The 13,868-nt window shown below is 40.6% G+C and overlaps 1 protein-coding gene across 1 annotated transcript in view; it reads left to right on the top strand.

Moving 5' to 3' along the window:
- The window catches only part of DROSHA (drosha, ribonuclease type III), a 154,771-nt gene extending 147,735 nt beyond the window's left edge, over nt 1–7,036 (top strand). The window contains exons 34-35 of the mRNA XM_011980812.1: nt 2,334–2,380; nt 6,631–7,036. Coding sequence (XP_011836202.1) covers nt 2,334–2,380; nt 6,631–6,761 — 178 coding nt within the window. The 3' untranslated portion in view covers nt 6,762–7,036. The remainder of the gene's footprint in view (nt 1–2,333; nt 2,381–6,630) is intronic.
- Nucleotides 7,037–13,868: the final 6,832 nt, after the last annotated feature.

Below are 13,868 nucleotides of genomic sequence, written 5' to 3'. Positions count from 1 at the left end.
AAGAGGTTGAGTCACCCCACAGCAAGCTGCTATAAATTATGCCAAGAAGCTGTCACTGCTAAACAATGTTTCCTTTATTTATTGGGGGAAAAAAAGCCCCAAATGTTTAGAAATAGCACTTTATTATGTGCCTAATAAGCATAATGAATATCCAAACTGTATTCTATGAAAGGTTCATAGCATTTCCTCATCCGAGTGATAATTAAGGTTCCATAAATAAAATGAGGATGCTAAACTTTCCATAGCACAGGCATGATCACTGTAATAAGTACTACCTTCAAGAAGCCACTCGTGCCCATTCATCCCATGGAGCGTATGAACACAAAGGAAATTGCTATGCTCCCTTCTCATAAATCCCCCAAATGAAAGTACAAGATGAGTTTGCTCTTTTTATCAAGATCATGGGGTTGTTTTACATGTTTTTTTTTTTTTTTAAGATTATTGTGTTCATTCCATTATCTTTGTTGGCTACTTTTAATTTCCCTTTTCCATGAAGTTATCAGTTTTACTGCATTTGAAGTCTGCACCGTGCCATTAAAATCCAGAGTACCTGGAGCTTTGTTTTTTTGGCGATTGTGTTGTGTACTTGGCATTAAAGCATACCTTTGAAGTGATCTCAGATGTTTCAGAAATTAAATACATTTTCTGATCTTTTAGATAAGATACCAGACATTAGAAAGAATCCATAAAGGATGTGAAAGCAATTAGATGTGGCCTGAAGTGTATTACCCCAATATTTATTGTTTCAGGCTGTGATTAGCACTGAAAAACAATAGACTGGAGCTCTTTTCGTGATAAAAGTTTCTGAATATGCACACTTAGAAACTCTTTAAAAATATTTTATACTTCACTGTTAGCCTTTGGATGTTACTACTTTGGGAAGAAATATTAAAATGCAATGCAGAATTTTTCAGAATTTCTATTTCAAACGCTCTCCATATTTGTCGGGTTAGCAAATCAAAAACTTACGCTTTTTACCTTTTTGCCATTTTCACATTTCCTATTATTTTACTTTCCTCTGTCTAGGCAGTAAGTACATGGTTTTCCTCATAGTTCATAGTAACCATGGCAAATAACACTTTACCATAATAAATGTTCTTTCTTTTCCCTTTCAGGACTCTGCAGACAGTGGGCCCATCCCATGCCCGAACCTACACTGTGGCTGTTTATTTCAAGGGAGAAAGAATAGGCTGTGGGAAAGGACCAAGGTATGAGAAGAAAATACCTGGAATTGCTTTTAATGAACATCCTGTGTGTCTCATTCCCTAGCTGGTATCTCCAAACGGAATCATCTGTCTTTTTCAACTCAGAGAAGAAAATGTTCAAGAGTAGTAGCAAAGTGAATTCCAGGGATTAATGCCCCCACATTAGTTGTCTCAAAGCCAAGCCCTGAATCAGCCCTGGACAATGGGAATACCATTGTGTAAGGGGCTTTAGCTACCTTAAGAAAACCACATTACCTGGTAAGACGGCCTGCCTAGTTTTAGTTACCCAGCAGAGTGCACTTTGATGCAAGCTGTGCATGTAAGATGTGTCATGTCGCACATGACACAGCCATTAGACTTTTTTTTGGAGATAAAGTCTCACTTTGTTGCCCAGTCTGGGGTGCAGTGGCATGATCTCCATTCGCTGCAACCTTTGCTTGTACCTCGGACACCTGAGAAACTAGGATTATAGGCACATGCCACCACGCCCGCTAATGTTTGCATTTTTAGTAGAGACGGTTTTGCCATATTGGCCAAGCTGGTCTCGAACTCCTGACCTTAAGTGGTCCCCCTTCCCAGCCTCAGCCTCCTAAAGTGTTGGGATTTTAGGTATGAGCCACCGTGCCCAGTTCTGTTAGACATTTGATTTACTACTACTCACCTGAGCTGTGTAGAAATGCTAGCATCTTTAGGTGAAAAGAATTATGTATATTATCACCTTTCTTTGAACCCTCCAGTCTATATCTTAAACTGAGAAATGATTTGAAACCTGTCTATATATTTTTTTTATTCTTTTCCTCTTTAAACTTTACAGTGAGGGTATTCAAACTTAAGTATGAAATACTTCAGACCTAATATAAATGGAAGGCATTTTATTGCAGTATTAAAGTGTGGAGTGAATAACTTAAGGAGGCTTTGTGCAAATCAACGACATTTCTGCATGCTCTTGTGTATATTCCTATCTGTGCAATTCAGTGTGTGACAGTGGAAGTAATCAGAGGAAATTTTATGCACCAAACGTGAAAATCAGCCTGAAAAATTTGTAGCCATACGTTGCATTTTTGGAAAAAAAAAAAAAAAGAAGGATCTCAAAATTAAAGTGTATCTTACTTTTATTTTATGTAATAGTATTCAGCAAGCGGAAATGGGAGCAGCAATGGATGCCCTTGAAAAATGTGAGCCTATTTCTTTTTCTATAATTATGTTCATCATGTAATGAGTGTTTTATGGAAAGAAAATGAGGAGGGAGAAAAATGGTAAGTACTGATAAAATGTGATTTTGTTTTCTTCATAATTATTCTTCACACAGAGAATATAGTAGAATGTGAGACATTCTAAAATGGACTTATATTTAAAAATGAAAGTATTCCTGAATGCTTTTTGATTTGCATTTTCCTTTTTTGCTTAGAGTCCTAATGTCAGCGTGGGTGACCTGTGTGAATAACCTGCTGTGTTTTCTTGCTCTTTTTTTTTTTTTTTTGAGATGGACTTTTGCTCTTGTTGCCCAGGCTGGAGTGCAGTGGCACAATCTCGGCTCACTGCAACCTCTGCCTCCCGGGTTCAGGTGATTCTCCTGCCTCAGCCTCTCCAGTAGCTGGGATTACAGGTGCCTCCCACCACGGCCAGCTAATTTTTTTGTTTTTTTTGTAGAGACGGGGTTTCACCATATTGGCCAGGCTGGTCTCGAACTCCTAACCTCAGATGATCCACCCACCTCTGCCTCCCAAGGTGCTGGGATTATAGGCGTGTGCCACCGCGCCTGGTCTATGTTTTCTTTCATACATTTCTGTATTCTCTAAAATCCTGTAACAGAAAAGAATACATGTGAAGGTTTTTTCTTTTTTGTTTTTGGCCATTGTTTTATTAAATGGGCTGTTATTACATGCTTCTCTATACCTTTTTTTTGCTCAATAATGTATCATGAGCAGCCCTGCAGATTATAGAAAACAGCTCCAATTCATTCTTATTGGCTGCATAATATTTCCTGCTAGAGGTGTGCTATATTTTATTCAGCCTTTTTATTATTGGTGGACACTTTTTTTTTAAATCATCATTACCAACAAATGTTATATATTGGTGCTTTTTAGTTCTGTGGAATAGGTTCCCAGGAGTGGGATGCGTGGGTTGAAGAAACTTCAATTACATGATTGACCTTGTAGGAAATTGCATAGTCTTTTGTAAACTGAAGGCTTAAGTGCAAGGGATTTTTCTTCTGAGGTCTGTTGTGCTGCACAGCAGAACCTGTGGGCACAACATGACAGTGCAATTCTATTATGCTTCAAGTACCCCGCTAAATGAGGTAGCAGACAGCACAGTGCGGGAAGCTAAAAGTGAAGAGGCCCAGAATCTTCAGGCATGGGAGAGATTCCAGGAAAGGCAAGCAGGCTAAGAGCCAAGTGGAAATCAGCAGATAAATGTTCCTCTTCGGGGGCAGGGAGGTTAGTGGGAACAGAAGCTGGTACTGCCAGGGTCCAGCATCCATGGATTCTTCACAGAGAGTTTTAAGTTGGCTATTAGGAACTTCATCCATTGTACATAAATTTGCAGTCAGAGTGAAATAAAAATGAGATTCCATTTTTTGTTTGTTTTCGACTATAAAACAGTACTGGAGAGATCACCTGTTCTGAGACAGGCCTGCATATCCATACTGATAGGAGTGAGTTGTTTAAACTACTGGAAAGCAATTGGGCAGTATGTAGCAGGTCCTTAAAGAAGTTCATACCCTTGGTAGGCCAAGGAAAGGATCACTTGAGGCCAAGAGTTAGAGACCAGCCTGGAATATAGTGAGTCCCTGTCCTTACAAAAAATTTAAAAAAATAAAATAACCCAAAAAACATTAGCCAGGTTTGGTGGCATGCGCCTGTAGTGCCAGCTACTTGGAAGGCTGAGGCCAGCGGATCACTTGAGCCCAGGAGTTTGTGGCTGCAGTGAGCTATGATCATGCCATTGCACTCCAGCCTGGGCAACTGAGTGAGAACCCTGTCTCTTCCCCTCCTCTCCAAAAAAGTTTGTACCATGAGAATCATGACAACTTGATTTATAATAGCAGGAAAAAAAATCAAACTACGTGTTTAAGAGTAGGAAAATATTTAATAAATTTTGGTATATGCCGGGGTTAGGAAACATTTTCTGTAAAGGACTGGATAGTAAGTATTTTAGACTTCCTAGACCATACAGTCTCTGTCGCAATTCTTCAACTCTGCCATTGTAGCCCACTGGCCTGGACAGTATGCAAACTAATGAGTGTGTCTATTTAATGGGTGTGTCTACCAATAAAACTATTTATAAAAACAGATGGATAGCTGTATTTGGCCTGTGGGTAGGAGTTTACCAACCCTTGCTATATCCAAATGTTGTATCCATTAGTAGTTTTAAAAACTAATGATATGAGAAAATGCTTATACTAGAATAAGAAAGCATACCCTTATTAAATATATACCTATACTGTACTTTCCGAAAGAGTAGATAGGAAAATGATTTTAAATGTTCAAGTGTCTAGGTATATGTGTGTGTGTGTGCATGTGTATGTACACACACACACATTTACACTGCATATATATGTAGTATAGCTTCATAAAGGCCATAAGGATATATTTAAAAAGTTTTATCAATAGTTAAATCTGAGTTGTGTTTTTCAAATGCAAATTTGATTTTACAGTAGAATTTACTGGGGATTATTACATACTTCTGTACTACTGAGGAAATAGAGTTCATTTTGTAGAGACTTGCTTTACAGTTAACCCAGTGGGATTTATTTTTTAAAAAGTAGTTATATTTGAAACCTACATAAGGAATAAATTTGATCAGTTCAGGAATAGGATTTTATTACTGTTTTATTTCCAAAATACAGATGTCATGTTCCTCTTTTTTTTTAAAATCAATCTCTGGGCTGGGTGTGGTGGCTCATGCCTGTAATCCCAGCACTTTGAGAGGCTGAGGCAGGAGGATCACTTGAGGCCAGGAGTTTGAGACCAGCCTGGCCAACATGGTGAAACCCCGTCTCTACTAAAAATACAAAAATTAGCTGGGTGTGGTGGTGCACGCCTGTAATGTCAGCTACTTGGGAGGCTGAGGCAGAGAATCACTTGAACCTGGGAGGCGGAGGCTGCAGTGAGCCGAGATTGCACCACTGCACTCCAGCCAGGGCGTCAGAGTGAGTTTCCATCTCTAAATAAATACATTAATTAATTAATTCAATCAATCTCTGACTCTCAGACATATCAGGTCTTTGCTGATTCCCCACCTGTCTTTCAGATGCTTTTTCTACTACCCTGTCCTTTCTTCAACCTACTGTGAGGATGGTACACTATACAATTTAGGGATAGTGTAATATAATAGGGAAAAAAGAATTTAGGATATATTATACAGTCATCTCTCCTTATCCTTGGGGGATACTTGACCCCAGTGGATGCCTAAAACTGAACATTATGTACGCTGTATTTTTTCCTACATATGCAAAATTTAATTGAAAGATGAAATGTAATTTATAAATTAGATACAGAAAGAGATTAACAATAAATAAAATTGAACAGTAACAACATACTGTAATAAAGGTTGTGTGAATGTACTCTTGATTGTATGCTGTGTCTGCTGTCTCTCAGAATATCTTATTTTACGTTACTCACCTGTTTTCAGCCCATGGTCGACCACGGGTAAATGAAACCATGGAGAGCAAGATCACTGATGAGGGGCCTGCTGTCTTATATGTAGATCGACTTCATTATGCATCATCCTTAAAGGAAATAAATGAAGTTGCCCCCAAGCATGCCATGCTCTCCTACATCTTGGATTCTTCATGTGTTTGAAACATGAAGTTTTATGTCTGCTTTGACTCAATAAGTTTTCTACTTGAGTTACTTTTGCAGATACAGTTTTGGGCCTGTCATTGTAAGCTTAAAAATTAATTATCAGACATAATGACTTAGAATGTGGCCTCTTTTTGTCCACCTGATCTTTCTTTGCTCTTTTCTGAGACTTTAATTCTTGGTAAATAATGGTGTCATAATGTCATTTGTTTGAAGTTTTTAGTTTGAGCTTTTCAAAAACTGTGACTCCATTTTACTGTATCCTTTCATCTCTCCCTGAAAGTCACCTGTTGCTAGGAGAGTGATGCTAAAGCACCTGCTTAGTAACATTCCCAAACCACATGTCTGTGTTTTGACATTTCTGTATGTTTGGTGCCTGTTATACTCAAGTTCACATCAGATATTGAAATTTACAATTGGGGTGCTCATCCAGACTTCTGATGTGTTTTTGAGTGATAAAAGAATAAGGGAAGAAAACAACTTTCTATCTTGTGCCTTACGAAATATAATTATACACATTTCATATGCATGTATATTTGTATGTGTATATGTTTAGTTGCATCACTCTTTGCACTAGTGGCTATCCTTTATTAAATATAAAATATATTTCCTTGTGTCAGATAATTTTCCCCAGATGGCCCATCAGAAGCGGTTCATCGAACGGAAGTACAGACAAGAGTTAAAAGAAATGAGGTGGGAAAGAGAGCATCAAGAGAGAGAGCCAGATGAGACTGAAGACATCAAGAAATAAAGGAGGCCATGCAAGTGTGGAGTATTTACTTGCTCAGTACTGTGACTGTTGTCTGTTGAGACCTAGCCTAGTTTTCCTACAGACAATGAATGAAGTGTGCTCATTGAAATAAAATACAAGTCAAATTGCTTTTGTTTTAATGATCTGTTTTTAGCTGGATGGTCTTTATTACAAAGGATTAGATTTTTCTTCTATTTAATGGAAAACTTGACTTTGGTGAATGTGCATTACTTCCTTTTGTTTTGCTCTTTAAATAATAAAATTCAAGAAGCATATTCTATGTGGAATAGATCCTGTTTTTTCCATCTCTGTCCCAGATTGTGACCCTAGACTTTCAATTGACAAGTAAAAAATTGACTTTACTAGACATTTTGACTATGCTCTAGTAACATCTGTACTTTTTCAAATCTCTGGATTTTTAAGTAGATTGTTCAGCTTTCATCTGGTGGCTGTTGTGTCAAGTTCTCAGCTGCAAATATTGAACTTACCTGTCTCTAAGCAGTGAGTGTTTTGTAGAAGGAATCCGTTTAACAATTAATTGGCTAATGGGAGAAGAGGAAAGACTGATATTCAAGTCACATAGATTCTCTGAATCATTAGAATAGGAGAGAAATCATGATTCTAAGCCAGGCCACACTTTAAACCAAGTGCTCTCACCCTGAGGTTAGTGGAACCTTTAAGAAGGTAATGAACAGACTTCAGGGAAGTCAAAACCTCCCAATACCAAATTCCATTTTCTGTGTGTGTTTGAGATTTGAGAGGGCATGGGGAGCAGGAAGGAGGAGGGTTTAGAGCTTTTATCAGCCTCTCTAAGTGGGCCCTGCAGTAAAAGGCTAACATGACATTAAAAGACATGATATTTTTTAAAAAGTTATTTAAAACTAAATATCACTGGTTTCTTATTAATAAAGGCAAAACTTCTTTGTAAAACAAATCTGTTTCATTCATCATTTCAGCAAATATACAGTGAATGCTTCCTATGTATCAGACACTGCTCTAGTCTCTGGGGCTATAGCAGTGAAGAGGTCCTTGAGGAGCTTGGGTGCTAGTGCAGGAACACCCACAACAGACCAAGAGCCCAATGGCAAGAAATAAAGCAGGGACTTGTGTTTGCAGTTTTCAATGAGGTGTTTGAGGAGTTCTCCCTAAAAAGGTATCATTTAAGATGGGAAAGAGGAGACGAAGTGAACCCTTCAGGTATCTGGAAGTATTTCTTGTATAAATATTAAATGTTACATATGTATTGTCAAAATTTTGACAAATGGACTGTGCACGGTGGCTCACGCCTGTAATCCCAGCCCTTTGGGAGGTCGAGGCGGGCAGATCACTTTAGGTCAGGAGTTCGAGAACAGCCTGGTCAACATGGTGAAACCCTATCTCTACTAAAAGTACAAAAATTAGCCAGGCATGGTGGTGGGTGCCTGTAATCCTAGCTACTCTGGAGGCTGAGGCAGAAGAATTGCTTGAACCCGGGAGGCAGAGGTTGCAGTGAGCCAAAATTGCGCCACTGCATTCCAGCCTGGGTGATAGAGCAAGACTCAGTCTCAAAAAAGTTGAAAAATATATTACTTTTATTAGCAGGAGAAAGAAACAAATGTTGCCTAGAAACTATTACGGAAAAAATAGAAAGCACAAGCAGAAAGATAAATCACTTATGATTCCATCACCCAGAGAATTATGTCCTGTTGGACTGTCTTTGTACTTAAATACACACATGCACTCATGTTACCATATGGTTTCCATAGCCTAACTTCTTAAAATAATATGAATATCTTTGTGCGTCGATTTCACATTTACATAACATAGTTGTTGACGGCTACATAGTAATGCACATCATAATTATATGCCAATTGTAGATATACTATATTAACCAATCTCAAAAAATGTCTAGGTTGTAAGCAATTTATTGTCATAGACAGTGCTGCCACATACCTTTTTGAGGGTGTGTACACACACACATTGGAGAGAGAGATACCTCTAAGATGTCTTCATTTGCTAATTATAAAAATGTAAGGTGGTGCCTTTAAAAAAAAAAAAAAAAAGCTTGTCCTGATACCCTTCCTCCCCACCAGTGATGCCAGGAGATCACTAGGGAAGGAGGAGAGAGAGCTCATTTTTTCTTCTTTTTTTTTTGAGATGGAGTCTTGCTTTGTCACATAGGCTGGTGTGCAGTGGCGTGATCTTGGCTCACTGCAACCTTCACCTCCCAAGTTCAAGCAATTCTCCTGCCTCAGCCTCCCAAGTAGCTGGTTACAGGTGTGCACCACCACGCCTGGCTAATTTTTGTATTTTTAGTGAAGATGGGGTTTCACCATGTTGGCCAGGCTGGTCTCGAACCTTTGGGAAAAAGCTGAGTGTTGGGAGGAAAACTGAGGCAGGGCTTGCATAATGTCCTCTGGAATGTGTCTAGACTTGCTGGCTTCTTGCTTCTAATCCTCCTAGGTTCCTATTCCCATTATCTCAAGTAGCAGAACAAGTTCTATATAAATGATAAACCATCACAGCTGTAAATCATGTGCTTAATGCAATGTGTCCTTTTGACTGCCACATTCTCACCACCTATTTCTTTGTTGGATTACCAATAAATACCATGGGCTCCCAGAGCTCAGGGCCTTCACAGCCTCCACAATAGTGATGGCCCCCCTGGTGTCCCACCTTTCTCTCTTAAACTGTCTTTTTCTTAACCCTTTGACTCCGCCGAACTTCGCTGCCCCCACGACCTGGTGTTGGGTCTGATCACCCCAGCATTGAACTCCTGGCCTCAAGCAATCCACCCTCCTCAGCCTCCCACGCTACTACGATTACAGGCATGAACCACCGCGCCTGGCCAAGAGAGCTCACTTCTGAGCTATGTTGGTTTTGGTACATCTACCACCCTATTTGGTGCGCTCTTTCTGAGCATTGTATTTAAGTTATATGAGCAGCAGACAGCAGGACTGGAAGGAAAAGAATGCTGATGGCCTTGAGAATGTTGCCAGCAAAAGCAAAAAAGCCAGGGAAATAGTTGAATTTTTTAAAAATAAGCACTTTTACTACTCCTGAATTGCATAAAAATAATGTCAAAGCCAACATGCTTTTCAGGAATTTCTGTTGGACCTTGACTTTTACTCTCTGTAGCACTTTGACCCTTTTCAAGTTCTCTGTCCGTATTAATGACTCTTGAAACCTGGAGAAGTCAAGTCCAGAAAATACTAAAGTACCTCTTGCAGTGGAACCTGCCACACACATCAGTGCAGCTTAGCTCCCAGGGTTCTACAGAGCAACAGTGAGGCCGACACTAAATTCTGTAACTAGCTAGCCACATAGGCCAACTCAGCAGGTCCCTGTGACCACAGATTCCAGCCCCGCCTCCTACCAGACCCAATGTTCTCACATGTTCCAGTTTGACTAGAAGAGTCAGCAAGAGTGTATGTTCAAATATTCACTCAGCTGAGTATTAAGTGCTGTTGGTCACAGAGGCTGAATATGAAGGTTTCTTCTCACAAGTCACTTAGGGTCTGGCTGGGGAGACAAATGATGGTGTGTGTGCGCAGACAAAGGGCTTCTAAACAGGGAAGGAAAGAAGGGAAAGTAGCCCAGGCAGGGAAAGCTTCACAGAGGAGTTAATACTTGAGTTCACTGAAGCTTGATGAGAGGGAGTTTGCAAGGTGGGGGAGGACATGCCTTTCCAAGGAAGCAACAGGATTGAGAGGCAAGAAAATGGGTTAGGAGCGTTAGTCCGTTCGTGCTGCTGCAACTAAATACTAACACCACAAACTCGGTGACTTATAAAAGGGAAATGTATTTCTCACAGTTCTGGAGGCTGAGCAGTCCAAGATCAAGGTCCCTGCAGATGTGCTGTCTGGTGAAGGCCCACTTTTTGCAGTGTCCTCACCTCGTAGAAGAGGCAAGGTTGCCCTCTGGGCCTTTTATAAGGGCATTTATCTCTGTGAGGGCTCTGTCCTCTTGACCTAATCACATACCAAAAGGCCTCACCTAATGCCACATTGGTGATTAGGTTTCCAACACGAATTTGGAGTGTGGTGGGATACCAACACTCAGATTGTAGCAAATCTATTATGATGTTCCATGAAAGATGTGATGGTCTGAAACAAGGCATTGGGAATATGGATGCTGGAATGGAACAGATGGGAGACACATAGGAGAGAAAAATCTACAGGTCATGGGGTATGGCAGGGTATCTCAATTTTAATACTGTTGATATTTGGGGCCCAATAATTCTCTGTTGGAGCAGGGGGACCCTCTTGTGCATTGTAAGGTGTTTAACTGAATCCCTGCCCACAAGGTGCTAGTAACACCCCTTCCCCTAGTTGTGACAACCGAAAATGTCTTTCTACATTGCCAAATATCCCCTGGGGGCAATATCACCCCGGTCAAGAACCACTAGCGTAGGAGAAAGGAAGCGAGAGAGCACCAGGCCAGTTTTTGCACAATCAAGATGCAAACTATTTTTAGAAAAGCAGGATTAGGCCAGGCACTGCGATTACATGCCTGTAATCCCAGCACTTTGGGAGGCCAAGGCAGGTGGATTACCAGAGGTCAGGAGTTCAAGACCAGCCTGGCTAACATGATGAAACTCTGTCTCTACTAAAAATATAAAATTAGCCGGGGTGTGGTGGTGTATGCCTGTAATCCTAGCTACTCAGAAAGCTGAGGCAGGAGAATCGCTTGAACGCGGGAGGCGGAGGTTGCAGTGAGCTGAGATCACGCCATTGCATTCCAGCCTGAGCAACAAGAGTGAAACTCCGTCTCAAACAAGGAAGCAGTATTAGAAAGTAAGGTGTTTAGTTATCTCTGTTGAACCTGAGGGGCCTGTAGAATGGCTCTGTGGAGATGTTTAACAAGCAGTTTCATATAAGGTTTTATAGCCCAACAAAGATGCTTGGGCTGAAGTATAGATTAGAAACAGATACAGAAAAATCAGTGGCATATGTACTTCTACAAGGGAGGGCATTGTTTCTGCAGGCTGAAGACAGAAAACCATTTCAATGACATATTGCTTTGAAACTAGGTTTAATACATTAGATAAATTTATACTGGCAAAGGAACTCAACTTTCCTTTGAATTATTTCATCACTAGATGAGATTTTCTTAAACCAGTAGGCTTTTAAAGAATTATTTCCATCTTCTTCCATAAGTTTGTGAAGTTTTTGTGAAATTTCTCTACAACTACCTTGTACAAAATGAAGACCTTTTGTGAATTCTTCAGGTGATTGTTCTGAACTGGGAGTAAAGACATATTTACAGACGCCTTGCAGAAATATTCCTTATAGCTACCAGCCCCAAAATTCATCACCAGACTCATTACTTATTATCTCATGAAAGATGAAATAAAGATAAGCATATTAGGTATTATCATATTTCTTATAAATATCAGATCATTTAAGAGAACAACCTAGGCCGAGGCAGTGGCTCATGCCTGTAATGCCAGCATTTCGGGAGGCCGAGGTGGGTGAATCACCTGAGGTTGGGAGTTCGAGACCGGTCTGACCAACATGGAGAAACGCTGTCTCTACTAAAAATACAAAATTAGCCAGGTGTGGTGGTGCATCCCTGTAATCCCAGCTACTTGGGAGGCTGAGGCAGAAGAATCATTTGAACTGGGGAGGCAAAGGTTGTGGTGAGCCGAGATGGCACCATTACACTCCAGCCTGGGCAACAAGAGCGACTCTGTCTCAAAAACAAAACAAAACAAAAAACAACCAAACAAAAAAAGGACAACCTACACAAGAGATGGTTACTTGACCCCCAAAGATTTCTCTTCCCCTTGTAGAATTATTGTCAGAACTTGACGGCCCAACTGGAGACTATACTTCAGTATCTTTGCATTTCATTGAGGCTGAGTGGCTAGCTAGCTCCCACCCAAGGAATGTAAAGAACTAAGGCTGTGGTGTTAGGAAGCAGGTTTGCTATTTCTTCCTCCTGTTGTCCTGATTTGTTGGCTAGAAGATCTCGATACCCAGGGAGGGTGACCTTTACAGCCACCACCAGTGAGCACACGAATGGCTGCATGGAGCAGTCTCCCACTCATACCCCACCCTACCCCTTCCCCTCTGTTGATAGGGGGGTCCTACTTAGACTGTGTAAGTGAGAAACAAGTATCTATATGTTAAGCCACTTAGTCTGGGGATTTCTCTGTTATAGCAGCTAGTGTCAACCTAAATGATACCACCTTTTGATGCAGGTACTTAACAACACGAATAAAATATTTGCCAGTCCAACCAGATGAATATGTTTTCGCACCTGTCACTGAATGCTATTCTGAGCCAATGCTGATGTGTTCCTGGTATGGTTTGGATCAGTGTCCTCACCAAATCTCATGTTGAATCACAGTCCTGTGTTGGAGGTGGGGCCTGGTGGGAGGTGGTTTGATTATTGGGGTAGATTTCTTATGAATGGTCTAGCATCATCTCCTTGGTACTGTTCTCGTGATAGTGAGTTCTTGCAAGATGTAGTTGTTTAAAGGTGTGCAGTAGCTCCCCTCTCATACTGTCTCACTCTTGCCCCCACCATGTGAGACGCCTCACTTTCCCTTTGCCTTCCACCATGACTGTAAGTTTCCTGAGGCTTCCCCAGAAACCAAGCAGATGCCAGCATCATGCTTCCTGTACAGCCTGTGGAACTGTGAGCCAATTCAACCTTTTTTTTTTTTTTTGTAATAAATTACCCAGTCTCAGATATTTCTTTACAGCAGTGCAAGAACAGCCTAATAAAGAAAGTTGGTACCAGATGTGGGGTATTGCTGTAAAAATACCTGAAAATGTGGAAGCAACGATGGAACTAGGTAACAGGCAGAGGTTGGAAGAATTTGGAGGACTCAGAAAAAGATAGGAAGATGAGGGAAGATTTGGAACTTCCTAGTGACTAGTTGAATGGTTCTGACCAAAATGCTGATAGTGATATGGGACAGTGAAGGCCAGGCTGAGGAGGTCTCAGATGAAAATGAGGAACTTATTGGGAACCAGAGAAAAGGTCACTTTTGTGATGCCCTAGGAAAGAATTTTGCTGCATTGTGCCCCTACCCCTAGGGACCTGTGGAACTTTGAAGTTGAGAGTGAGGATTTAGGGTATCTGGTGGAAGAAGTTTCTTTTTTTTCTTTTTTGAGA

The sequence above is a fragment of the Mandrillus leucophaeus genome, unplaced genomic scaffold (genome assembly GCF_000951045.1).
Source record: "Mandrillus leucophaeus isolate KB7577 unplaced genomic scaffold, Mleu.le_1.0 Scaffold218, whole genome shotgun sequence".
In the NCBI taxonomy this organism is placed as follows: Eukaryota; Metazoa; Chordata; class Mammalia; order Primates; family Cercopithecidae; genus Mandrillus; species Mandrillus leucophaeus.
This window is presented reverse-complemented; position numbering and strand designations above follow the sequence as displayed.